We start from the raw sequence: 26271 nt of genomic DNA, 5'->3' as shown, positions 1-26271 counted from the left end.
CATCAAGAGGTTGAAGATTTTGTTAGAGGGCACAGATGGTCTGCAATTATCATACAATGAAAGTGATGCATCTCAATTTATGTCACTGAAAAAGAAGATATGTATGTATGCAAAATGCATTATCCATGGTCTCACAGATAAACAGCAAGATGAATGGAAATGGACAAATTGTCTTTTGGCTCCAGTTCATTGAAAACTCAACATCAAGCGAAACCTATTCCTTTAGAGACATCAACTCAAAACTGGAATCTCACATACTCCCAAAAACAGGGGCATAGCATGGAAGTGCCATGTGCTACTCATTAAATTATTATTTAGCCTCAGATAGTTTCATTCCTCATGGTGTCTGTGGCAAAATTACTTTCTGGTGTGACCTCTTTTAACCACATTTCCCCCGTCCTTGCAGACGCAGGGGGATGATTAAGCAGTTCAAATGAAGACTTATTTGAATTCACACACAGCCGCGTCCCCGAGCCTTCTGCCCGGCTCAGCATTCCTGCTTGGTCAGCTGTGAGGTGGTGCTGGTGTGCTGGCCCTTTCACCAGGGAGCCGGGCTGTACTGAAAGCCAACACTGCCCGACCCCATGCTGTTTTGCATTAAGAGATGCTAATGCTGGGAGGTTGCAGTGTCTCAGAACTTGCGGCTCAGCGTGGCAGCGGGCTCTCACTGGCAGCCTCCCCAGGAAGAAGCCCCTCAGAGAAAGCCTAGGGCCACAGTGAAACACATGCTTCACAAAAGGACTGCAGGCTTCAGCGAGCAGTCTCATCAGCCTTACAGAAACCATTGCTCAGTGTTCCTCAACATGAAAACGGGACTCTGCCCGCCCCCAATAAAAAAAAATAAACACTGCAGCCTCAGCGGCGACTAATGTGAATAACTACATGCTGCTGAGAGCGTTTACTTGTTCAAAATCCAGCAGAACATTTCAAGTCCTGTATGTGGGCTCAAAGATGACCTTGAGCAAATGTAATCTGAAGTGAGAAAAAAAACACCTGTTTTTTTTTATTTCTAGAGCAACAGGCAATGCATATTTTCTTTGGTTGTTTACTGGCAATAAAAAAGTAAATTTTTTCTGCACCGTGTCAACTGTTATTTTGAATGTTTCTTCAATAAGTGACCTCCGCATGTCAAAAAGATCTGATTTGATATTCCAGTCATTTTTGCCATGGTCGCTTTGAAATTACCTTTTTTGTTCATGTAATTCCCACTGAAAACCTGAGATGCATACTTAATTTCCATTTCCATTTCTCAACACGAAGCCTTTCTTTACCCCCTCCGTCCAGATTTCCAAACTCTGCTTGAAATGGAAAACATCAGAATTCCTTCTCGATATATTTGATTACACAGTTCAGGAAATTTGTGATCTCTGATTTATTCATATTGGCTACACAGTAGTGTTTTAGCAACACATCTATATTGCAAATCTAAACATCACCCTTTTTTTGCGTCAATCTAGACTATTATCGCCTTGAGAAGATTGAAATTACATAGCTCAAGGTAACCATGTCATTAAATATTTTAATGAAGCTATTTCATTCCGGTTAAACCAGCCGGGTTGATTGAATTCTTTAGTTAAACACTGTATATTATTTGCCACAAGACAGAGAACATTGTGTGGCTCACTGAAGTGAAAGACCAAAGCGTACTTTCACCAAAAATGAAAGTTATCCAGATTTGAATGAAGAAAATAAGCATACAGCTTATAAAATATGTGAATAGGATGTGGAATACACACAGGAAGACACAGAGGAAGCTAACATAACTCAACAGGTGGATTGAGGGAATGAAGAGTTGATGCCACCTCTGGTTCTCTTTCTAATAATAATTGGCTCCTTACTGTTGAAGATTTTATACAATTAAACAATGAAGAATGTTAAAGAAGATGTTCAAATTAAGGCACATTTTTCATCATTTGCTCCATATTTGAGTGTAAAACCAGCAAGGTAGAGTTCCCAGAATAGAAGAAAGACTTTTTTGTCATCAAGATAAGAAAGCAGGAAAATATCTGACACCCATTAGCAAGAGCAACACAGAAACCTGCTGCACTCTGAAACTTTGAGTCGTACAAAGCCTGAGGATGACTGAGGTAGTGACTATTGCTGGGGATATTCCTCCTCAGTCTTCTCCTGGCCCTTACAGAGAACCCGAAGCCGAGCTAAATGATGTACCTATGTAAATCAATGTCATTGTTATGAGACAAATCTGCTGCGGTAAAGGCCATTCCCCCCACCCATGTCCCCTTAAGCACAGTCATGTCACTGCTTGGTGACCAGCGTGTTGCTGCTGAGGAATTAGCGGGGAGATTTGCAGTGGGATTAATAACTCATTCTGGAGGCTTTCAGAGCAGGCAGCTGGGGCACTTTGGAGTTTGATGTAATTCAACCCTTTGGGTAGTTAACTTGTAAGCTTGATCAATTATTTAGATCATTTTATTTTGTTTTGGGTTTTCTGCACCATTTGCAGAAGCAAGTAGCTGCATTAGTTGGAAGACGTTGAATTATTACATGATATCTTGTGGGAGATATGATCAGAAAAGACTAGGTTTTAATGACAATATTTGATATGTTCATGGTATCACGCTGTTACATTCCGTGACCTTAAGGAAACACTTGAAATGATCGTAAGACATTGCATTTTTCGCATGCTTGCAGTGAGCTTTTACAGTGTTATAAACAAAGTACACTGAATTAGTGAGCATGGAAGCCTTCCAAGTCAGTAATGAATATACAAGTCTGTGAATCTATAGTAATCAGTATAAAGCAACAAACAAGTAATAAATCAGCAACACCACTTCATCCCATAGACCAGCTAACCTGTATTGCCTCTTAGGCACAACGCATAAAAAAAAAGTCTTCACTATAATTAAATGAATAAGTTAACTGTTGATAGAATGTAACATGTTCTGACTGCTACTTAGTACTATACAGTGACTGAATTCTTGTCGACTGTCAACACCATGTTAGCAGTTTGACCACAAATGTCATTCTGTCAGTCTGAATGAGTGTTAAGTTAACAGCAGGAGACACTGTGTTCCATGAGGAATAAATAGCTGACATTTATTAAAGAGAAACCATGTAGGGAATCTTCAAACCTAATCAAATCAAGAGTCATGATTTGAGATATGATCAAAATTCAAAACTACAGTGAGTTTTTTATTACAGTTTTTAATATAACTTCAGAGGAGTCAGTCTTCACAGTGATAGATGATGATACAGCAGGGACTGCATTGCACCTGGTATGAGGTAACTGTCTTTATTTCTTGCTTATTTCCTATCTGAGGTGCGGAGGTTGCATGCAGGCAGTTGTTTCTGAAAATTCTATAGAGAGATTGTAGATGGTTACTCCCACCATCACACAGTGAAATTGAAGAGAAATATCTGTGACAAATATCTCTTGCTGAACCAAAATCGTCCATCTCTTTGAGTGAGGCGCCGAACTTTGCAGACCTTGCTTCAGAGAGTTCTGTGCATTTCCTGAGGCTACATATCGACTCAAAGTTTCTGCTCTCTCTCATGGTGCTCAGAAAAGAGGGACATATTCTTGCCCATAGCCATCTGCATGACCTATAACACAACATATCCAGGAGCAGGGGAAGGCTAACCTCCAGAAAGCAACAGTAGTTTGAAAACCAACTCACCATCAGCAGTTGCAGTGGCAGGAGCATACAGGTTCCCTGAGCCAGTTTTAACTAAGAATGAATTGGGGCCAAACTCATCCTCAGAGTCAGAGTCCTGGGCTGGCTGAGCCGCACAGTTACCTAGCAACCCTCCCTGGCTCTCATTGGCTGCAATGGAAGGGGGAGGGTATGGGAGCTGCTCAACAGGGGAGGAGGAGGCGGATGAACAATGCAGCGGAGGACCTGTGGACCACAAACAGAGACAACACATGGGGGGGAAATGAAACACACCCAAACACAGGCAACATCACACAGAAGAACACACACACACATGCGAACATGCACACACATGCAAGACTTAACTCTGACACTTCAAAAACAAACAGGGACACATCTGCCTTTGTCTCCGCCACCTCATCCCAGCTGGGAAGAACAATACAAACAACTGAAATGACTTTCAGATGGAATAGAAAAGGCAAATGCCTGGCACCGGCTTAGAGAAATAAAAACAACAAAATGCCTTTCTGAGATGTTCAATGCAGAAAGGAGAACAATTCCAGGTTACAATGCTCAAATCTAAGAAAAACTAGAAAAAAACGAGAAGAAAACCAGAGCTAATCGGTTATGGGTGTATGCACACATCAAAGCACAGCAAATACACACTACAAGAGCACGAGAAGTCACACACATCTATTATAAAACAAAAAATTCCGAACACTCCTGCTTTTCATATTCATAAGTGCCCTTCTCAAAAAGATTCAAATGTGGCACTGTGCTGCACATCTGGGAATAACGTGTTCCTATATATGGTGTCACTGGTAATACCCCATACTGTGAAAATGTATGTAACCCCTGCAGTCGAGAAATGAGCCCAAGCTGAACCGATCCTTCCTATTTCTTCTGTACCCTCTCTGTGACAGCCTTCCTACTTGCCAATAATACGAAATACCCCAGTAATCAGACTGATCACTCACCTAAACAGCAGAAAATGAATAATTTAGAGTTATGATCATTGATAGCTCCTTGTTATATTCCAATTCTTACATATGAATGTCATAGAATCTCTTCTTTCAAGGCTTATTGGCTCCAATCCCATGCTGTCAGTGAATGTGAAATCTCCACGTAGAGCTCCTGTTAATGTGTGATTAACTTGTGATGCAGTGCTGCACCACGCTGAAAATGAAGTATTTAAGTAACACGACTACGGCGCACAAAGCGATCAGTTTGGTGCTCTCCCCATCTTCCCATCAGTCCTCCGGTCTTGATGTTGAAATTCCTGCTGACCCGACTGTCATTCATCAGGAGAGATGAATTTCCTCTCGCTCTGTAATGATCCCTGAAGAGTATTAAAACACGACTCACTGACTCGCATCTAATTAGGAAACAATTAGTGATATTAACATATCAGCCACAGCCCCTACACAAGCAGTAAATGTCCACTGGCCCAGAGAGTCACAGTTTGTGCTTTATATACACTTCACACCGCACACTTCATTTCCCTCTCAGCCCTCTAATGCTGGTGCGGTAATGGGTGCAGAGGCACAGTGGCCCTGCTGAGGGTTAATGACCACGACACCGCTGTGCTTCAACGTACAGGAATGTATAACCAGGAGAGGAAGAGCTGCCGAAAATACCATTATTACAGTCATTCCCTGATTCCCTCGGATACGTCTAAGACACTGCATTTAGCGTGTGTCAAAACAACAACACTCTGCGACGGAGTACCACTCTGTGAGCTACTATCTGCCGCTACAAAGGACCAGAGGCGCAACTGAAATTCCTGACATGAAAGACAAATATGTGCAGCACAAGGGTCTTGGATGGAATATTACAGTATTGTTTTTCCCCCTCGAAGACAGAATTCATCAGTGAGACAAGAAAAGATTATAAAGTCCTCTAAAAAAATGGTCAAAGTCATAACCTAACTGAGGTCAAGGTAGTGGTGTTTAGCAGACATTAGACTCACACACAAAGGTTTTACTGTCTCAATGTGTTTAATTAATGCTGCCCTGTGCTGCTCATGCCCGAGCCACATGCACCTTTAAGCCAGAGCCGAGGCCTCTGCAGGCGAGAAGCCACAGCTTGAGATGGCCACAGAAGTTTCCGTGGCTGCCAGAGTTGATTGCCTTTGCCTTCACTCACTATATTACAGCAGCAAAAGGGGACCTTTACTTAGGAGCCCTTGGACCGTGCCCTACTGCTTTAGTTTCTGACAGCTTCGGGAAGTGCCGTTTATTTGCTGGTTTTTGGTCGGGCTGCAAACACAGTTCACCACGCACCGAATTTAAGGTGTTAATCAACTCATTAGCAACCCAATTAAAAGAATGGACACATAAAATGTAGGAAAGGAAATCCGCTAATGATATCACAGCATTTAGTGCTGGCTGCTTTCTCTCAAGAGGAAATGCTGGACATGTGTTTCATAATGAATTTGGGTATTTTAAGCGGACGGTTTTATCCCAAATAAGCAACTACAAATGTAAGAATTTAATCTGACATTTACTCTGTACTTCATTTCTATTAGGACAGGTTCAGTGATTGTAGAAGTTTATTATTAGGTTCATTTTGATAACATTCATTTTAACATTTCTTTAAAAAGTACTATAGTTCCACAACGTGACTTCTAAAACATAACAAAAGTGGTACAGACAACTATAATTCAAAGCCCTAGTTCAAAAAATGACATTTATCTTCAAGGGAAAGCACAATAACAGTATGTGGTACCAGTATGATAGACTGAAAGGTGCACAGTGGCAGAAACAGGCTTTTTTTTTTAAACACTAAAACCTACAATAAGAAAGGAAGAAGGTGTTCTGTGCTATACTAATAACCTTTGAGAGGAGGTGTGGATGGTGATGGACATGTGCTGGCTGTTGCACAGTGGAGGATGTGGTCATTTGATTGGAAAGTAACCTCTCTTGCAATTGGACCACTATGACATTTTATCTATACAGTGACCTAAAGCAGATCAAATATAATTACTAGTGCATGTCATTCCCCCTGTCCACTCTACTGTCATGACTAATGAGTGCCCAGAAAAATCTTTGAGGAGACGTAGAAGCGGCCAATATGGAAATACATATGTCAGAATGGTATATAATAGACCCTTTTAAGTAACACAATCAGAATTGCTTTAATGCACAATATATATAGAAATCTGACTTGGTGATACGGTGCAGTGAAACAAGAAAAAGAGGAAGAAGAGCACAGTAAACCTGTGTGAAAAGTAAAAGAGAAACACAGTATAATAAAATATCAACAACATGAATATATATGCACTAGTTTAGAACATAAATCTGTTTTTTTTTTTTTAAAGCTATAATGTATGAATGCAGTGTGGATTATAGATGTTAATGATTAAGCGCTAATCCAAATGACTGCTGTTAATAATCAATCTGATTCAAAAATATATTTCCCAATAAGGCAGAAGCTGAAGGACACATATGTCAGTAAATGTATTATGGATTAGCTGTAGTGTCTGGTTGCCTCTCACTGTTTAACAAGATGGAAGACTGCAGCTTGAGGAGTTTGAGGAGGCGGTCACTCAGACCACGGACAGTTCTGTGTTGGCAAATGTAGAGCCTTGTGGGGGTTTTGCTAGCAACGGGCACCATGACAGAGATTTCTGTGGCGATTTACGGCTTCCGACTAGACCTCAACGTATTTAAAATTAGCCTCAGTGTATTAGGTCAGCGGACTGAGTGGTGAAAGCAACGGAGCCGCTTTTATGGCAAATGCTACATGTCCTGTTGTACTTAGTTCATTTTAACATTTATACAACTAGTGATTGATAATGCGGTTGACAACTGGTTCAGAAAATATTTTAAAAACCTGATCAATAATAGGGGTGAAGCGTTTCTATAGTTTGATCCAGTGTGCACCAGCATCGACGTGTGGTGGGTGTTAAGGGGATAAAATGGGAGCTAGGATGGGTTGTTCTGGACAGTGACGGTCTTACAGGAAAAATCTGTTTAGGCGGCTAGTGGTCGTGGTCCTAATGAAGCAGAACCTGTGACTGGATGGGAGATTCTGATAAGGCAGTGAGCCTGGTGTGATGGATCCTCCACTACACTACTGTTCCACTTCCTGGCATCATACTGGCCCTTCTTCCTGAACTGTAAGTCTGTTGACTGTTTGCGTCTCAAGTCTGTATTGGATTCAGATAGATGGCGAGGGTACCATACAGTGATGGAGGAGGTGAAGACACCCTCGATGGTGGCTCTCTAGAGCTGGATGCATACTTTTGAGAAGGTGTTCATCTTCCAGAACAGTCTGAGGAGGAACATCATCTTCTGTGAGCTCACCTGATGAGTGTGTCTCCCATTGCATTGTGATTTAGTACATTTTCTGGAAATTTAGAGGTAATTTCTTTGGAATGCTTCGCTATAGGTAACATGCATGCAAAAATCCTACAAATCCATGATCACTATACCATCATAAAACCTTTGTGTTTATCTCATTCTTATTGTAGGAGCTACAGATATTAAATGAATATTAATTGGAGCAGAAGTAATGAAGTACATTTACTTTTGGAGCAGTAAAAAAGTGTTTTTTGTGTACTGGTACTTGAATCCATATATTTAAGTATTGTTACAATGAATACAATTTTCTATATTTCTAGCATATATGTATATATATATGTTTGTGTGTGTGTGTGTGTGTGTGTGTGTGTGTGTGTGTGTGTGTGTGTGTGTGTGTGTGTGTGTGTGTGTGTGTGTGTGTGTGTGTGTGTGAGACAGTTTTTGCAGATTAAACCCAAATATTCCTTTGCTAAAATCATGACAAACCGTGTGAGACTGGAGCATAACAAAGGAGCCAAATTTGCAGAGAAGAAGTACAAAATATGCACAAATATGCATCAGTGATTCATCAGATACAAGATAAGTCCTGCTGGTACATTATGAAAACAATACAAACTTTGTAACTTGTTCAACTGAGAAGCTAGATTCTAAAAAAAAAAAATAGTGAAGAAACTAGTAAATTTACTCTGCAGAAGCTTGATCTGTATTCAATAACATAATTACTTAAATTTATGTATGTGCCAACATGTGCTGAGCATCATCACAAAGCTCTGGTTCCGTTCTTTGCCGTGATGTGTTCCACACATGGAGCTCTATGCAGACCGTAACTATGATTAAATCTAATGCAAATTCTAAATTATATTTCTCGCCAGCACTTAATCGCACAGACAAGCAACTGGCATCAGCGGAAAGGTCAGGTCATAAAGTTTCACTTGAAATGTGCTACATCTTGCTGCAATGAATATTTCAAGAACAATTCGACCGAGAGGAGACAGAAGATGTGAATTTGGATGCAAAGCGCCTCACTTTCTTTATTTTCTGACAATTATCCAATCAATTACTTAACCAATTGCTGTTGCACTAAAACCAAAAAAAATGTATAACTAACTTCAAACGCATAATGGACACACCCTGTGCTCCAAAGACATCTGGCAATCCGTGTCTATTATGCTTGTAATTGTGTCCATGTGCAAACTAATGAGTGGATTCAACAGGGAGACATGATAAAGATATAGACACCCACAGTAACTGCAATCTTCATTGCAGGGACAGTTATGCAGAATCACGCAGTGGAAACCATGAACCTGATCACAATAATGAAGTTTGCATGTGCAAAAAGCTGAATCACTCATGATAACTGCACAAATAAAGACACAAAATTGTATGTTTAAAACTACTCCTAATGTGAGGAGGCTTTCCTGAACAAGGGAGAGAAAATTAAATCAGGTAAATATAGAATATCATTTAGAGGGAGGACGTAATCGTGTGAAAAGTAGAGTCAACATCTTTCATCCACACAGTCATGATTTTTTAGCTCTCCCGCTCTATCTTTGTTCCTCTCCAAACCGAGCTAATATTTCAGATTTTGCCACCACCTGATATAAATTCCGAAGCCATACAGAGAAAATGAGACATATTCAAGGAGATAAAAGTTGTCACTCTTCAAACACACAACAGGATAAATAAGATCTATGACTGCCTTAGTTAAATGTACCACACACACCCGCAATACTGAGAAAGGTGAAGCAGACGTGTGACTCCACGGTGACAACAAGAATTATGTTTACTCAAGGACTACGGCTGCGGGCGGCATCTACACAAAATGCAGGGTATTTGCAATTGAACAGTGAGGGAGGAAACAAACATCTTGGCGGTCGCCTCGCCCTGTACCATCATCTGATGCTATGTGGCATACAAAGCATACAGGACACAGAGGCATGACTCAGAGTCTCAGGAGGGACCGAGTGTCTTCATCGCATTGCTGCTCAAGTTGCAAAATGCAGATTTGTGTTGAATCTACAGAGCACAACGGACTGCATTTATGACTAAAGATAGAGGAGCTTTTATTTAATGCAAATCCTAATTCATATTTTGTATTTTTTACAATGATGGCAAGGCAAATAATAAAAAAAAAAAAAAACAAGCAATACTGCGAGTTAACAAATTGCCTTGGACAGTAGCATGGTAACATTTGAACAGGGGTGTGTGAAAGGTTGGCAGCTTGTCATTGGCAGATCAGTAGAAATGTTGTGTAACTTGCTCCTGGCATCAATTTTTTTTTCATCCGGTGTAGGTGGAGTGGAATTCACTCCAATATACAATGGCATGAATAAAGCCTTTGTCGTATTTTTCAGCTGTTGACTCTGATGAATTCTGGTCTCACCGCTACAGCCTCAATCAAGGGCCAGACGGTGAATATTCTGATCCTTCCTGTTCCCGCAAGTGTTCTCTCTCTGATTGAATGTGGGGGTCAAAGTGAAAAGGACAGCTCTATTTTTCTGTGGGCACATACATGATGCAAATTGGTATTACCGATCACACAGTGGGTTTTGTTGCTTGCCTGTACCTGCTTGATATTGCAGTGCAGCTCAACAATGAGTTGTCGCTGATGGTATCCCTAGTGTCGCTGGTAAAGTGACCCTGAATTGTCATTTTGGTATTAAGAGCCTGCATATTCTGCATCGTCTGCGGCTGCTTAGCTTTGGACCAAGTCAATAGTTTACTACGGTTGCAGATCTTGTGGTTTCTGACCTATCTTTAATAACAAGTGGAGGAGCACCTTTAGGTCTGTCTCTAAAATCACATACTACATTTTCATTGCACATTTTTCACTCTGCAGACATCTAATTACACAGATCCTTTTTCTTAAAATGTTGATAATGGGAGTAATGCCAGGCAGCCGTGCTACGGATTAGCCTGACTCTTAGCAGCGTTCACGTATGAAGGCCTTCCTTTTTCAGCTGATTAACTCTCTTTGAAGCCTTCTGAAAGCAGCAGGTATGGGTTGCTTCTGCAGTGTCTAATTTGAGTGACGCACATTGTGAAAGTGCGATTATGCACACCGAATCCACTGGTAGCCTTGATTAAATCTTCAGAAACAAACTTCTGCTTTGTTGTGTACATTAAGTATTCTTCAGAGTCCCTCTGCTGCTCATGAAACAAAAAGGCTACGCTGGAGACACCCATCAGACCTGGTCATAAATCCATCCTTATTGTGAACGTTAATCCTATATACAATCCTTGGATAAACAAAATGCTCAGAGGAGGAGGTAATCACAACAAACCAAGAGCAGTTTGAATGATACAGTTCTAAAGAAAACTTTACTATGAGTTTTCTTGCTGCTTAAACTTGAACATGAGCCATAATAACTAATTTATTCTGTAGCGACTGTAGTGTGAGTACTGCTTAAAAGCAATACAGATAGGTCTGTTCAAAAAGAAAACTGCAGGTTTTATAAATAAGTCTATTATGCCACACCAAATACAAATAATGGTCTATTAATTGAGCTGCATTTGGCTACAAGGTGCTTTGGCCGACGAGGTATCTTAATTGGATACGTAATAGCTTTTAAATTGCCTGAGCATCATCAATTCCCTTTTCAGCAGTCCAACTTTGTTGCCCTAATAATGTCTCGTTGCGCCGCTCCAGCGGCCATATTTACAGAGCTCACGAGTCAGGATCATGTTGTCCTAGAAATGTTCTGAGATACAAAGACTTTAGAGAGGCTCATGCAGAGAGGGACCCATGAAAAGAGGTCTGATGCCCTTTTTGATTTTTTTTTTTTTTTTCCAACGAGACTGGCAGTATTTGAGCTCTGAATGATCAAATGTGCCCTTGTGAACTATATCACTGCTTTTGGTCTGAGCTGGATTTCAAAGGCTGTGAAAAGGTGGTGTTAATCCCGCCTTTGTGTCACTGACAATCTTCGAAATTCAGCATGTTTGTGGCCGAATGAGCCGAAACCCTGTAGTGGTGTGTTTGCGATGTAGCATGATGAAAGATGGGATATATATTAGCTAACACACCAACACACTGCTGAGGTGACATGACTGTATACAATATATTGTGAAATGAAAAATATCATATACTGTATATACATATATTCTGGGGAATGTGCTGCAAAAAAAAAATAACCAGGACATATTGGTATTATGGGATTTAAAATATATTTCTGAAAACGTAAGAAATTTAACTCTCTCTATTATCCAGCAACAGACATTCCATGTTCTTTTCCTAATCTACATTTTTTTTCAGTCAAACTTCAAAAAAAAATGTTACACTGCTACAAAAAAAATCTTAATCCATTGGTTTTATGCACATTTGTGATGGCTGATCCATCCTGTTTATGCAGTAATTGTGATTTGGCATGTGATCCTGGAATTTGCAGGTCCTTTAACTCACACATTACTCCATGTTTAGTTAGCTATTCAACAATACACTTTAATTTTTCTGCTGTTTTCTAACAACACTAAACAGAAAGACATAAAACAGATGAAAATATTCCTGCCTATCAATGAGAAAAGATGTTAACCTGCTAATCCCGCTGCAGGGTTTTAAAAACAACAATTTTTTCCTGTCTTCATTACAAATATATTTTCAGTTGTTATTTTCTCTGTAGATTTTGCTGGAGGCTGACTCTTCACCAAAATTTGTAGGCACAAGATCAATAAATACAAGTGAGTTTGCAATTGGGCAACCTTTGAACTAAAAAACACACAAACAAAAAAAAACATGAAATTGATCTTCCAATTATAAAATGTATCCTAAATACTAGTATCTTATTCCTCCTAAATAAGAAAGCACTGGGTTTACACCAGACAGCGTCTCTTTAAGAGCTAAAACGATGCTATTAAATGAGCTAAATTCATAAAAGCGCTTAAGAATTTGCAAAATGAATTCATCTTATTTAACGTATTTACTTGAATGCTTTTGGAACACACTCAGGTTATTGTTGAGGGCGCTCAGGTAACCATTGAGCTCTCCGGGCAACACACACAAGAAGACGGCTTAATTTGTTTCTTTGCATTATTATTAGCATTCCCAAATTGACATAATTGTATTCTATTGCACAGCTGCGAGCCACAACTAGCCTTTTTATGGAATTAATGCCTGACAGGTGATCTCATCTCAGTAAAAAACGAAAAAGCTAATGACAGAGTGATATTTTGAAAAAGTCATAAACCAAACACAGCAAATGCAATTGATGTAATGCAATATGTTTCTTAATTTTCCATCATCTACTCAAGATTGCACAAACCATATACCAGCTTTAAGATTACAAGACTTCCCCTTGTTCGTTTAGTGCAATTTTATCAATCTGTCAGGCAAACTGCGATCCCCTCACAACTCCAGACGTTGCCCTTCATCCCCCCATTCCAACAAACACAATGCAAAACTCAGACACACTTTCAGAGGAAGTAGCAAATGAGCTTTTATGAGCCAACATTGGAAAACTGATAAATATCTCTCCGACAGTGCCGTTTACCTGCTAGAAATCAATATCATAATAACGGCGAGTGAGCATAATGTATGATTGAAAACAAATTGTAAATACCCATAAATGCTTTTTTTATAGACAGGCCTGACCATTACTGAGAAAATGGAAATTATATGTGCGCGTAATAAAAAAACTAATACCACAGAAGGCGCAATTCCATTTAAAGCTGACCCGCTACATTTCTATCAGCACTTTAAACCCAGCATCCATTACTTACAACGACTGTATGCTCTTAAAGAGACACTGAATGCCGAATTATAAATGGATGGCTCGAATAAACCCAAGAAACAAGCAACTTGTCTCTGGCCATTAACACAGATATCATAGTGTCTGCAGAGCAGTGGTGGGATGCCAGATTTGGTTAGAAATTGGTGATTTGGATCAAATTAGCAATTGTAATCATTTCCTGATCAAACAGCTTCCCTTCACTCCTCTTTAAATCGCGCCATTATAACGCCGCACTCACTCAGTGCTAATCTATTCATCTGCACGGAGGAGGAGGAAAATATCCAGCTAAGATTTTTAAAAAGCAGTAGCACACGAGCGTTAGCAGACAGCAGAGCAGAGACAGCCTGTGGCATTCCAAGGTATCACCTAGGAAGATGAAAAGGAGGCCAGAGTGGCTGAGACTAGAGATGGCATTTGTTCTCTGGGTGATTATAAGCACACGCTGCTTCCTCAGTCATCCTCTACCAACATCCCTGCCTGGCTTCTGCCACTCTCATCCATCCAGTCCACTCTGTTTTCTCCGTGTTGAGAGGACAGCGCGCCCTGCAATCCAGCCCAAAGACACCATCTGTTTCTACTTTTCTGTGACAAACAGAAGAATGAATCAGACCGGCGATGTAAAATTGAAATCCTAAACGAACTGAACAGAATTTTACTCCGTTTGAAGATAAACCTCACTGCTGCTGCACTGTAAGCTTCAATCCGGGAGCACCTGTAATTTTACCGTTACCCATAAGACATGTTTGGACACCTATAATAAAAGGAGAACACACTGCGTAGGTCGGTTGAATCATGTCAAAGGCAGCCAAGCTGATGCATTACAATAACAACAAGTTAGTTTTTTTGCTTTATTTATTTATTTTTTTTAAACTGAGTAGGCCTAATCACTGTTTGATCCATTTTCAAGACTCCTGAGTCTTGAGCCAAAAATGTTGGTCTTTACTTCACCAGAATTTTGAATCAGTGTTAGTTCTGAGGCGATCTGACACCGCTAAATCCCTCTATACAGCCCCATTTAAGCACCCCTGGGGTTTTCTTTGTTCTGGGATGAAAAGTAAAGGTTCCAATCTCCTCACCTCTCACTGTTCACAACGTCCTGCAGGCATGTGACGGCTCCTTTTAGGATCTCCTGGTCCAAAGACGCGTTTGTGACTGACATTGCGACAGGATATCTTCTCTAACGGCACAGAAAAAAGTTGCGTAAAAACAGGCTTCTAAACACATCCACGCCCATTCAGCAACTCCACTGCCGAAGATTCCAGACTTCAAAGACGCACACATGGTAATCTGCTTTAAATGGATGTTTCTGGGCCTCTATCACGGCGCGATCATCAACTGAGGCGACTTAAACCATGGCTGAAAAAACAATGCTAATAGTGGATAATTATCAGCTTTTACTCCATCTGAACTGGCTGCTCCATTCCCTCTCCCATCACACACAGAGGCTGGTGAATAAACACAATGGCATGAATAAATAATGACCCCACAATCCTCTTAAGGTCCCCGAATAGTGAGGAGAAAAAAAGACAAAAGTTTACTTTTGGTGTTTGAGAGCAAGCAGAGCCTGAAATTGTAAGCGACTCATTAGGGCTACATGTGGCTTGCCTGGGGCCTTGCTGCACAAAGATGGCACCATCCCCATCCTGTCATTCCTCAGCGCATTCTAGGCCTGGCCTAATAAAATTCTAAAGTATACCCTTAAGAAAAAACTACATTCCCAATAAAAGACAGTAAAGAGCTTAAGCACTGCTTCAGAAGAGCGAGAAAAAAAAAAGAAAACCTTCACATCTTCCAAACTTTCTTCTGGAATCAAAATTTTATAAGACTGACTGACAAATTCTCAGGAGTGAGAGGGACACCTATTGCGTAATTTGCGCAGATGTGAGATGTTGTGTGTAAGCGTCACTGTAATATGTAGGCTTTCATGCTAAAACAGCACACCTCTGTCAAAACATGATTTCCTCCTCTCATCGTGCTCTCCAGATAGCTTATATAAAAGCCCACTGTTTTTCATTTCAGACACTTTGTCAGTGTTGAAGAATTGATTTGTGTGTGCCTCCAGCTCCCACTGAGTGCATGACAGTTCAAAAGGCTATCTAAAATACATGCTGTCAAGAGGCCTGTGTTCTAAGTGCTTATATAATTCATTGCACGGTAAAACTTAAGTTACCGAGAGTCAGCAACATGGCTAATAATTGATGTTTATAGTGTAGGAAATTACAAGAATTCAGAGAAATCTAAGGCTGGCTTTGAACACAAACAGGTAGTCCTGATCTTGCATCAGCATTTCACAACCCTTCAGGTGCATCTCGTGATTCTCTTCCCTGAAAATAAATCCCAAGTGTGCATTCAGTGCAACGGCAGAGCTGAAGACATTATAACAAAAGAGAACATGTGCAGACAGAAAATGCTCATTTTGGAGAATAATTGTGGAGGCTTTGGTCAGAAAGCCAATTTCTATTCAAAATTTCTACTGAGGTAATGAATAGGAATGAAGTTGCCTGGGGTAGATTGAGTTCTATCAAATGGAGATGGGCAACAGCGTGATTATCCTTTAATAATCTGTCAAACTGTTTGTAACTCAAAGTGAGAATTTTAAATAGATTTCCAGTTTCTGAATACAGCACATTAACTCTTTTACATGCTAATTTTATTAATGGTAACTTTAGTCAGGAGCACCAATATCCTGCCATGCATATTTTGTTATTCGCATGTTTTAATTCCATATAAATTCTGAAAAGTTTGTAGGGTTTTAAAGTTACTGCCTTGTGAAAAGACTCTAGTAAAACATTTAACAATAGAATTTGTAAAGACAAAAGTCAATTTTTAATCCTTTTTTCATTGCACTATAGCTTTGTTTCATTATGTCGGCAATTTTCAGAATTAAAAGCATGTTGTAAAATGCATTTTTCCTTCCGTTTGTTAAATTACTTAAAAGTTGGTGAAGAAAGCACAATGTTGCATTACCATTTACAGTCGCCTATAAATGTAACATGCAATGCCTCTGCTTTACTGTCGTGTGTACAAACGATGCACAAATGTTCACACACTGCCCTTGCAGCATTTTTGACCCTTAATCAAAGCAATGTTTATGGCTCTGCAGTTGTGACTTTTCAAGCTTAAACCGAAAGCCTGGTTGCATGGATGAGGAGACCTTCCCTTAAGCGTTCTTTAATACTGCATCTTTACCGTCTTTACATTAAATAAAAAATGCCTGCAGCTCTTGCTAGGCACATCACATAGTCAGCACCTTTAGGTGAAATTATCAGATGCAAACAAATTATTTTAATGTTATTTAACGATATCACCAAGGTACAGAATAAAAAGATACTCTCTTGTCCTCACTTTTTATGCTCTTTCCTGCAAAAGCCCTCCAAACGCTGTTATCTCAACCATGCACCAGCCGTACTCTGTAGGGTCGTATAACCAACGTATGTTTTTAATGTAGCTGTTTATCAGGCTGCTGACTGACAGAATTGAATTTATATTTCGAGTTCCTGAATTAAGCTGTCCAACTTGACATTTGAAAACAACTGCCTCGGGGTGCCATCCATACCAAAACTCAGGGGAAATGTTCCTGTCTGTCCCGGGCTGCATTTCCTATTGGCAATAAATGAATTACTAAAACTGCGGCACGTCCGACCTACTGTAAACAACTGGTAGAGCTCTGCTAGTAATAAGCCAGCGTAAATCATCTGAAAGTGCATCAATGCCAAAATTTGGTAATTCACAGACAGTCAGAAAGCAGCTGTGGTGTGACCTGCTGCAGAAGCTGGCAGTTCATATGGCAGTGATTAGACTAGTGTTTCTAGTGTGACAGCAGCACTTTAGGGGAACCTCTGAAGGCAGAAGAAGAGAAAAAAAATTAAAGCTTATATCCTGAGCTATTTTCTTCAAAATTCACAGGCTGTGAAATTTCTCTGTGCTTAGCGGTTTTCACTGGGAGAGAAATAATCCAGGAAGAACCAGAGCTGTCCAGCACAACAAGGGTTTGGAATTCATGCATGTGAAAATCCTGTGTGCAGAAGCCCTTATATTTAAGCATGCTAATCTTATTCTGAATCACACTGTATCGACAAGCGCCAAGAACAAAAGTGGGACTGTTGCAAATAATTAATCATATGGTTAGACTCGCACAGACGGTCTTGTATCCCACACAGTTCAAAGATGCTGCATTCAAGTTTTAAAAGATAAAAGCAGAGACGCTGAGAACTGTCATGCTTACTCGTCTTCTGCAACTTTACTATTTTACTGTGCTGTTTTCATACTCAAAAGTGCTTTGATGTTCGATACTTTGCCATGTGCAAGATAAAAATGATGATAAAAATGATGAAACAGCAATTTAATTTAGCATTTTCCGTGCATTTTTAAGATGTATAAAGAGTATAATCAAACTTTGAATGATAAAGTGACAGACAAATGTTTACATATTTAATTGAAATCGCTGGTGTTTACTGATGAATCCTTTGTAGATTAACCGAGCCTAAAAGTTCTGTACCTGGATTTGTATCACAGACTTATACATATCAGAGGTGACTGCTAATGAGAAAAAATCTCAGCATGGAAGTTTAATTATTTTTATCTCATACAAGGGCAACACCACGTTATGATCTCTGCTTCCTCAGCCACAATAACAACAGCTAATTGCTTTCACTAAAGATAACCGCCCATTCAGAGCTATCTGGGATTTCATTGCAAGGCTAGTATACAATGTTACGAGCAAAAAATAGGATAAGATACATGAAGAGATGTTCACATGCCAATTGTTTGGTTTCTTGCTTCTGTAAAAGGATAGTTTTTTCAGGATTGTGAATACTTTAATTATATTTATGACAAAAAAATGACAAAAAAACTGTAATTTACGTTGGCTGAATGTTTAGGTACATGCACTGATACAGATCCTGCATTTCAAATCAGTGCTCTGCTACTTGTATCCCATTTTAAACACGGAGAATATTCCCTGCAACTTATATAAATATAACATGAGCGCAGATAATTGGCTGTGTGTTAAACGGATATTGCTAAGAGAGGGACAGAAGTTGTAAGACTGGGTTGGGATGATCCTCCACAGAGGAGGGCTCATCCTGCTCCATGTCATTCTTTGAGCTGCAGCGAGGCCCCGGAGCCTCCGTGGCGAGATGGGCCCTGATGTGCTGTTGGTTTAGACTGTCAGAGGCGGTGGCGGGGAGTGGGTATGCAACTCCACAGATAACAGCCCAAAACTGTCCACAAGGGCCTCTAAAACCCAGCAAATTAGCCTGCAAATGAGCCAGAGAATATCTCCACTAATCCATGATCTGAGCAGAGAGTCTGCCAAAAAAGTAAACAAATAAATAACTTCACAAGAAATACTGGGGGTGGAAATAACCACGGCTGTGAGCCGGGAAACCACTAGTGATTTCTTTGAAGCATCATTTCGCCTGATATTCTGCTGCTACGATTCCTGTGACCGTTGCACAACAAGCCTCCATGTTGTGCTCCATGTAGATGCAGTGAAATTACAGATCCAAATATTACACAAAACACTGTCCCCTACAGCAAATGATCAGAGTCTCTATCACAGATGCCAAAAGCCAATGATGCATCAAAATACCATTGTTTGACTGAAGTGATTATGTTTGCATCTGCAGGAAAATTGATATCATTAATAAACTACAGTTGGGTACGCGGTATAATTGTTTCTGGGCTTCTTTAAAACACAATTTTCTAAAATATTCCACTCATGTTTGTCACTTATTTTATAACTTAGCAATGAAATAGAGGCACGTTCTGTCTTACTTTGCTTGATATTGGCAATGATATTGTCATTTGTGCTTCTTGTACATATTATTATGTGCATGTTTTGTTTAAATTATAAATTTGAGCTTTTTATAGTTCTTGTCAGCTTTGCTATATGCGACTCGTACATAATGTACTAGAATTAAAGACGACTCATCTTAGAGAATATTCTGTAGCACACAGAGAATTAAAAGTGAAGACCATGATTAATGGGAAACTCCTGCAGGGCAGTGGCACAGAGTAAAAAGAATCTCTCCACATAGTGGGATAAAACATTCAACGTTAGCTATCTGGCTCAAATTATATGATATATAAATTATAGGAATATGTTTAATTATATAATTATTCAGTGTCAGTGTGCACACAGTTACAGTGCACAGGAATCCACATTATACCCCATCATTAGAAATTTATGATCACTTAAATTGGTAGAATGAGACCCTGACATTAAGCAGACTAAAGTAAATGCTGCTATATAAAAACAGTAAAAATAAAAACAACAGTGAATTTACTGTCGATATTAAGAAGATCATTTAAAAAAAAGAGCAATAATACACTTGTTCTTCTGCATGGATTTAAATACATTTTTTTTTTTTTTAAACAAAAATCATACAGACCTGATAACATCCCTCTCAACTGATTTTTTTTTTCTGGACAAATATTACCATAAAAACTGTCTTTTTCTGCATTTGATGTGCACATTTATGTTGCAGCATGTGAACAAACACACGACTTCTCCTCCAAGATCACAAAAGGAAAGCTCGTCTTTGGTAACACCCTGCTGTGATGCTTTAAAACAAGGCCCTAATGAAGTCAACCCTGTATTACACAAAAATCTTGTCTAATTGGAAGTCTGATGTCACTTCTCACCACAGACTCCTAATATGGTGGCAAAGCTCCCGAGAATCGGTTCAAAGTTAACACACATCTTAAATGCGGAGCATGCATCAAAGAAATTTGCTCGCGCGCTCAAGAGGGCGTGGCCATCAGCGGCGGTATTTTGGTATGCAGGGCCTATGAGGTACAAGATTAAGGTACACGGGTTTTGTATCAAAGTGTGAAAGTGCTGCTTGTTCTGTGGTTATTTTTAGGAAACTATCATTACGCAGAGGGTAGATTTCTAATGTGATTCCTTATTTTCTTTCATGTGTTGCAACCCATCAGTCACTCCATGTATAATAATCAGAGAAATGAGTGACATTGAATTCTTCAAGTGACACTGGACAGTGGTAATAGTGATATGAGACGATGTTTATTTAGACTTTACAACCTTAATGTTTCTGTGAGTGCTGAAAACTGTGATTTTACTTGACTTTGGTCAATGTGGAGAAAACGACACTATGCTTAACAGAGAAAAGTGGTGCGATTTCTTGGAATAAACGCACTGAACAATCAGCCCCAAGCTCAGCAGGTGCTTTTCTATGCTATGGAAATGCAGCTTGGGCCAAGAATAATGACAGTGAATAGAAGTGAACAAAGGTTCTTTCAATCCGTGGATGAGGGACAGGTTGATGTACTCCCCACTCAAGTTCAAATCTGTGAGAGATTTGCTTTTCAAAGACGCTCAGCCTTTCGAGGCTGTGACACGTTTCTACGAGGAACACCTGTCCCTCATAGACAGTCGTGCTATGTTCAAAGATTTAGTAACTGAACGCCGCCCTGCAGCTCTTAACCTCAATCTTTCAACAGTTCAAAGTTTCTTCAGAGTCTCAAACCCTCCACGAGCATCTGATACAGGGAGCAGGGGAAGAATTCTTGTCACCATGGAGTTCCTGCTAAATGTGGGAGTTTTTCCTTCGTAGTTTGTTTTAGAACTCAGGTAGGAAGAGTTATATTTATTAATTATTTTATATTTTTACTACTATTTATCTGTAATGACAATAGAAACAGAACTCTGATTAGAAAAAGCAATTGCAAAATGTAGTTTTATTAGTTTTTACAACTATTATTTGAATTTATTCTAGGATTTGTGTAATTGTGTGTGCATATACATATATATATATATATATATATATATATATATATATATATATTGATCTTGACAGCTATAAAAAAAATCAGTACAAGTATGCTTGCAGATGCATAGTAAATCCATTTGAACAGACTGGCCACTTTTTGTCTGCCAGCTCAACATCGATAAATATTGCTCTTACGCCAGCTAAATGCATGATCACATCAGCACATTAGCTACTATGTGCTTTGAAGGTAAAAATTCAGATTGATGACTCGTGTTTAATCATGTAGAACTAAAGAATAGGGGTGAATTAAGAAACCTGACCTGAAAAACTGAGGACAAGAAAGCATATTTCAAATTTATTGTGAGGTCTACAGCAGGGTTATTAAAAAAAAACCGCACAGTGCTGATATATATATATATATATATATATATATATATATATATATATATATATATATATATATATATATATATATATATATATATATATATATATATATATATTTTAGCAGTTAGATCACTGTGTTATCTACAGATACTTTGCGTTAAGTTTGGGAGAAGGTAAAAGATCCCTCCTCAAATAAATGAACTTGTCATTTTAATGAAGTTCCCTTTACATTATCACAAAACCTCTTAAGCTCATCTAAAGAGCAGAGATTCAACTGGCACAAAAGCAAGAATATGTCACACCGATCTTTTCCTCATTCCTTTTCAGATGCCTGTGAGACTTTCTGAACCAGGCTTAAGATTTCAGTGAGAACTTTTAAAGCATAAATGGTTCTATCACTCAATACTTGCCAAGCTGCTCAGCACTTGAGAGCACCAGCAATCTGTTTTGACAGTTGCAAAGGTGATGTCTGCCGTCAGGGCTGCTAATTTTGTGTCTTGGGGTTTTTTCTTCCACATTGTTTTAAAAGCACTTTGCGAAGTCAAGCCAAAGTTTCTATTGTTTTTATCATCATCATCATCATAACTGTTATCACCGAAACTACTAGTAGTGCCTCTACCAAACTGAGTAAAATGTAAGAATTTTGTTTGCATACAACCAACAGATAAGGCAAATAAAAAAAAAAAAGGAATTCAACAAAAGTTCCAAAGTGCCACTAGTTGACTGTGTTCTGCAGGAAAATCAAAATACAGCTGAAAGGCTGCAGAGATACTTTCACTAGAAGATTTTACTGAAGTTTCTAGAGGCTCTGCCCTGAAGCATTGCCTGCAGCTATCAGGACTTGAGTAATGAGCAATAATAAAAAAAAAAAATAAAAGAATTAACTCCAAGAAACTCCAAAAAACTAAATATCACACAGATGAATCCCACATTGTGTGCTTTTTTTCCCACTGGCAGAAAACATTCATAGTTAAAAACGCTAAATTTAAATGAAAAACTTCTGCTGTGGTTGATGCCATGATGCAGAGGGACAAACTGCATCACTAAATTGGAATTACTGTGGATCTTGTCCTGAGGGATTCCTTTCATCCTATGATGAAGAGCAGCCTCTTCCAGGATGATACTGCCACCTTTCATAGGGCAGAAAGGGCCACTGTGTGAATTGATGAGGATGGAAATGATGTGAATCATATGTCGTGACCTTTAAATTTACTTTAATCTTCACCCAATTGTACACCTATGGGAGAATTTGGACTGACATGTTAGACAACGCTCTCCACTGCCATCATCAAAACACCAAATATCTTTTGGATTATTGGTGTTCATCACTTTAGTAGGGTTCAAGAGTCTTTGAGAATCAATGGAAAGGCACACTGAAGCCGTTCTTGCAGTCCAGAAGCCTACTTAGACATTTGCATGTTGTTTTTTCCTTTAATTTGTCACCCAGTTGTGTGTGTGTGTGTGTGTGTGTGTATATATATATATATATACATATCTCCTCAATCAATATAGAACGGATTCCCCAGGAGGATGGAGTACGGGAAAGCAGAATCAGTACGTAACTAACCACCCACTGGAACTAATTACATTTTGTCCCCAGGAAAACACTAGCATAACTCACACGAGCATTATATTTTTCTTCTATCAACGAGAACTGTATAGACCTCAGCAGCATGATTTTTCTCCACAGGTTATGAAACACATGAATTAAAATCCTTCAACAGGCTTTTGTGGCCTATCTCCACCGCCGGTTCTCATGGTTACAGAAATGTAATAGCCTCGCTATGACAGTGGGGGAAAGTTGGGATTAAAGCACACATCTGGATAAGCTGTTATTGGGTAAAAACCAAGAACAGCAACCCTCTCCCAAACCCAGCAGTCTGGCGGGGCTCCTTGCTGTTTGGGCTCTGTAGGATGTGCAATGACTCAGCAGTTGACGGGTGCTGGAATTGTCCTCAAGGGGCTCCCTAGGGACCAGAGACAGCATGGGTAGGATGAACACACACAAACACACACCTGTACACACTGCATGAATGCACTTTTAATGTTACCCAACACGCACGCACACACACACAATCAGTGGACATAATTACTTATCCACTACTACATATAAAATGCCAATATTTGAAATTGATCTGTCTGTAGTGCTACACTTTGTTCCCTACTTATGTTTTCGATTATTTTTATACAATGCATGCATTATGATAGAATGGAAATTAAGGCTAACACAGTCATAACAACTGGAAAGAATCGTAGCAAAGTACATCATTACTAAGGAGGGGTTTTGTTCGCAGCCCAGAAGTGATGACTTGGAATCACAGCATCAAGAAAATTGTTCCTAAATTGCTGTCGCTTATTTGCATGCATTAAAACCAGGGTCAAGTAAGTCACATGTGAAGAAGGGGGGAAACTGCCCAGCGGCTTGAATACATTAAAGCTGAGTAAATGGTTTGTTGATTTAAAGAGATTAAAGCACACACAAGCAGGCCTGCTCGATGGATTTTAATTAACTTGCCATATATAAATTGTATGTTATCAGGCATTACTGAATTAAATGCTGAATACAAGTGCTCTTTCTGCTTGGGTGAGTGGAATAAAAAGCTACTTAGATTCTCGATCGGGCCTCGCAGATGCATGATGCTGCAGCTACGGGTGCTCTGAATACATTCCAGCATCCCGACCCCTGAACAGCCATCCAAGGAGATTCTCTTTAATTATGTACAATGCAGCCAAATTCAAGTCCCTTGGCATCTGAGATGATCAAGCAGAGGGATGCCACGTTCTCTCCCTGAGTCATTCGGGCAAATGGATTCCACTTCCAAGAGACATTTCTGTCAGGTATAATAAGAACCTAATACATAATGTGACACACTCTGAAATGCAAAACTATTCACAAGGTTCTCTGCAAGGCTGTGCAGGGGCAATTAGAATTTTGCCGCTAGGCCCTTGATGAGTTCCTCTATCTGTGAAGTATCCAGGGAAGAGTATCATAAATCTGCCAGTTAATGTGCATGATTTAGGTTTGCGTTTAAGTTTGTATCGTGTAAAACAGAGCTTAAGTTTTTACCACATAGCACCTCTGTATCAAAAAGAAAATTTACATAATCCATTTTGGCAGAAACTGATGTAAACAAATGCAGAGTGGGGTAGACATTATGGACACAAACAAGGTTATCTGTGCAAAAGAAACCCTGTCTAGCGGGTACAGCCTCCACACTGTGCTGAATTTATTCCGAGAGCATTTTCTTTCAACAGGAAGATGCAACAGAGGGGACTGAATATCCAAATTCCTTCTTCCAAACAGAATCCTCTAACATCGTGACTTTAGAGCACACTAATCTACAATTTGAAGAGTATCTTCAGCAGAACTGCAATTGTCTTCTGGCATTTTCTTTCTGACTTTCTGAGCAAACACACACACACACACACACACACACCCTCCACGCCCTCTGGGGTAAAACAGAAACACCAAGTCACAGGACGGTGCATATGGCTTCCCACTTTCTAGATATTTGTTAGATCTTTGTTCTGTCTCAGACAAATACACAGCGATTTGTACACTGCAACACAAAGAACAAAGCAAGACTACAATGATCCAAAAATCATGAACAGAAGGGGTAATGCTATGCCAAAATTCTGCTTGTGCTGGAAAACCCAGAATTGTCTTTCCTCTAAAGAAGTCAGATCCTTAATATATCAGTCTTTAGGCTAAATTTTTAAATAGCATGAATAAATATGAAAAAAAGAACCTAACTAAATGGTCAACTTCAAATTAGTCTGAATAAAATAGCTCCAGATAGTCAAAATCTACCCAGATATGCAGAAAAACAGGGAAGATGCAGTTAATCTCCATCATCTTCCAGTTCAGTACTGTCAAAAATTCAAATCAAATTCAAGCCAACATAATGAAAAATGATTCGCACTCTGCAGTCTATCAGGTGTTTTTTTTTAATTTTTTAATTTTTTTTTGCCTCAAAGCCATACCATGTTATTCTGCTTCCGTGCAAAGGATCATGCTCAAAAAACACAAATCCATTCAATTCTGACCCCACAAGGACACAGACACAGTGCAAAATCAGCCATCTGGTAAGCACTGGCAGAGGAAAGCAAAAGAGAGAAGTGCCTTACCGTTTTCCGTGTTCTCGTGCTCGGTGTCGGTGAGGGTTAGGTTGGAGTTGGCCCGGCTGGAGAGACACGAGCTGCGGCCTGACTTGGTGTTGCTACGGCCCCATAATCTGACCGCATGCTCCGGCGACATGATGCCGTCTGTCTCTGTGTCTGCATCCGAGCCCACACTGACTGAGTAGTCGCGGTGTGGCATCCCCAGGTCAGTCCTGTATGTGGCCACGTGCGATGGGAGGGCTTCTCCAAAGCCAAGGTCTCGCAGGGAGAAGTCTGCCCCTGCAGCGAGCGAATAAATACAAAAGTCTAGTAATTACAACTGCCACTAACGTCATCAATTCACATAATGAACTGTATTCATTGCAGGAAAAAAATAACAGAA

At 39.6% G+C, this 26271-nt stretch overlaps 1 protein-coding gene across 15 annotated transcripts in view; it reads right to left on the bottom strand.

The window, feature by feature from the left end:
* Positions 1-26271, bottom strand: part of tenm4 (teneurin transmembrane protein 4) — a 155652-nt gene that overhangs the window by 89940 nt on the left and 39441 nt on the right. For 12 of the 15 annotated variants that reach the window (XM_055012080.1, XM_023262741.3, XM_055012081.1 and 9 more), the window contains 2 exons: positions 25896-26168; positions 3639-3860 (listed from right to left, as the gene is read on the bottom strand). In XM_055012080.1, coding sequence (XP_054868055.1) covers positions 3639-3860; positions 25896-26168 — 495 coding nt within the window. The remainder of the gene's footprint in view (positions 1-3638; positions 3861-25895; positions 26169-26271) is intronic. The other 3 variants (XM_055012084.1, XM_023262738.3, XM_023262740.3) reach the window with 1 other exon arrangement.

The sequence above is a fragment of the Amphiprion ocellaris genome, chromosome 7 (assembly GCF_022539595.1).
Source record: "Amphiprion ocellaris isolate individual 3 ecotype Okinawa chromosome 7, ASM2253959v1, whole genome shotgun sequence".
In the NCBI taxonomy this organism is placed as follows: domain Eukaryota; kingdom Metazoa; phylum Chordata; class Actinopteri; family Pomacentridae; genus Amphiprion; species Amphiprion ocellaris.
This window is presented reverse-complemented; position numbering and strand designations above follow the sequence as displayed.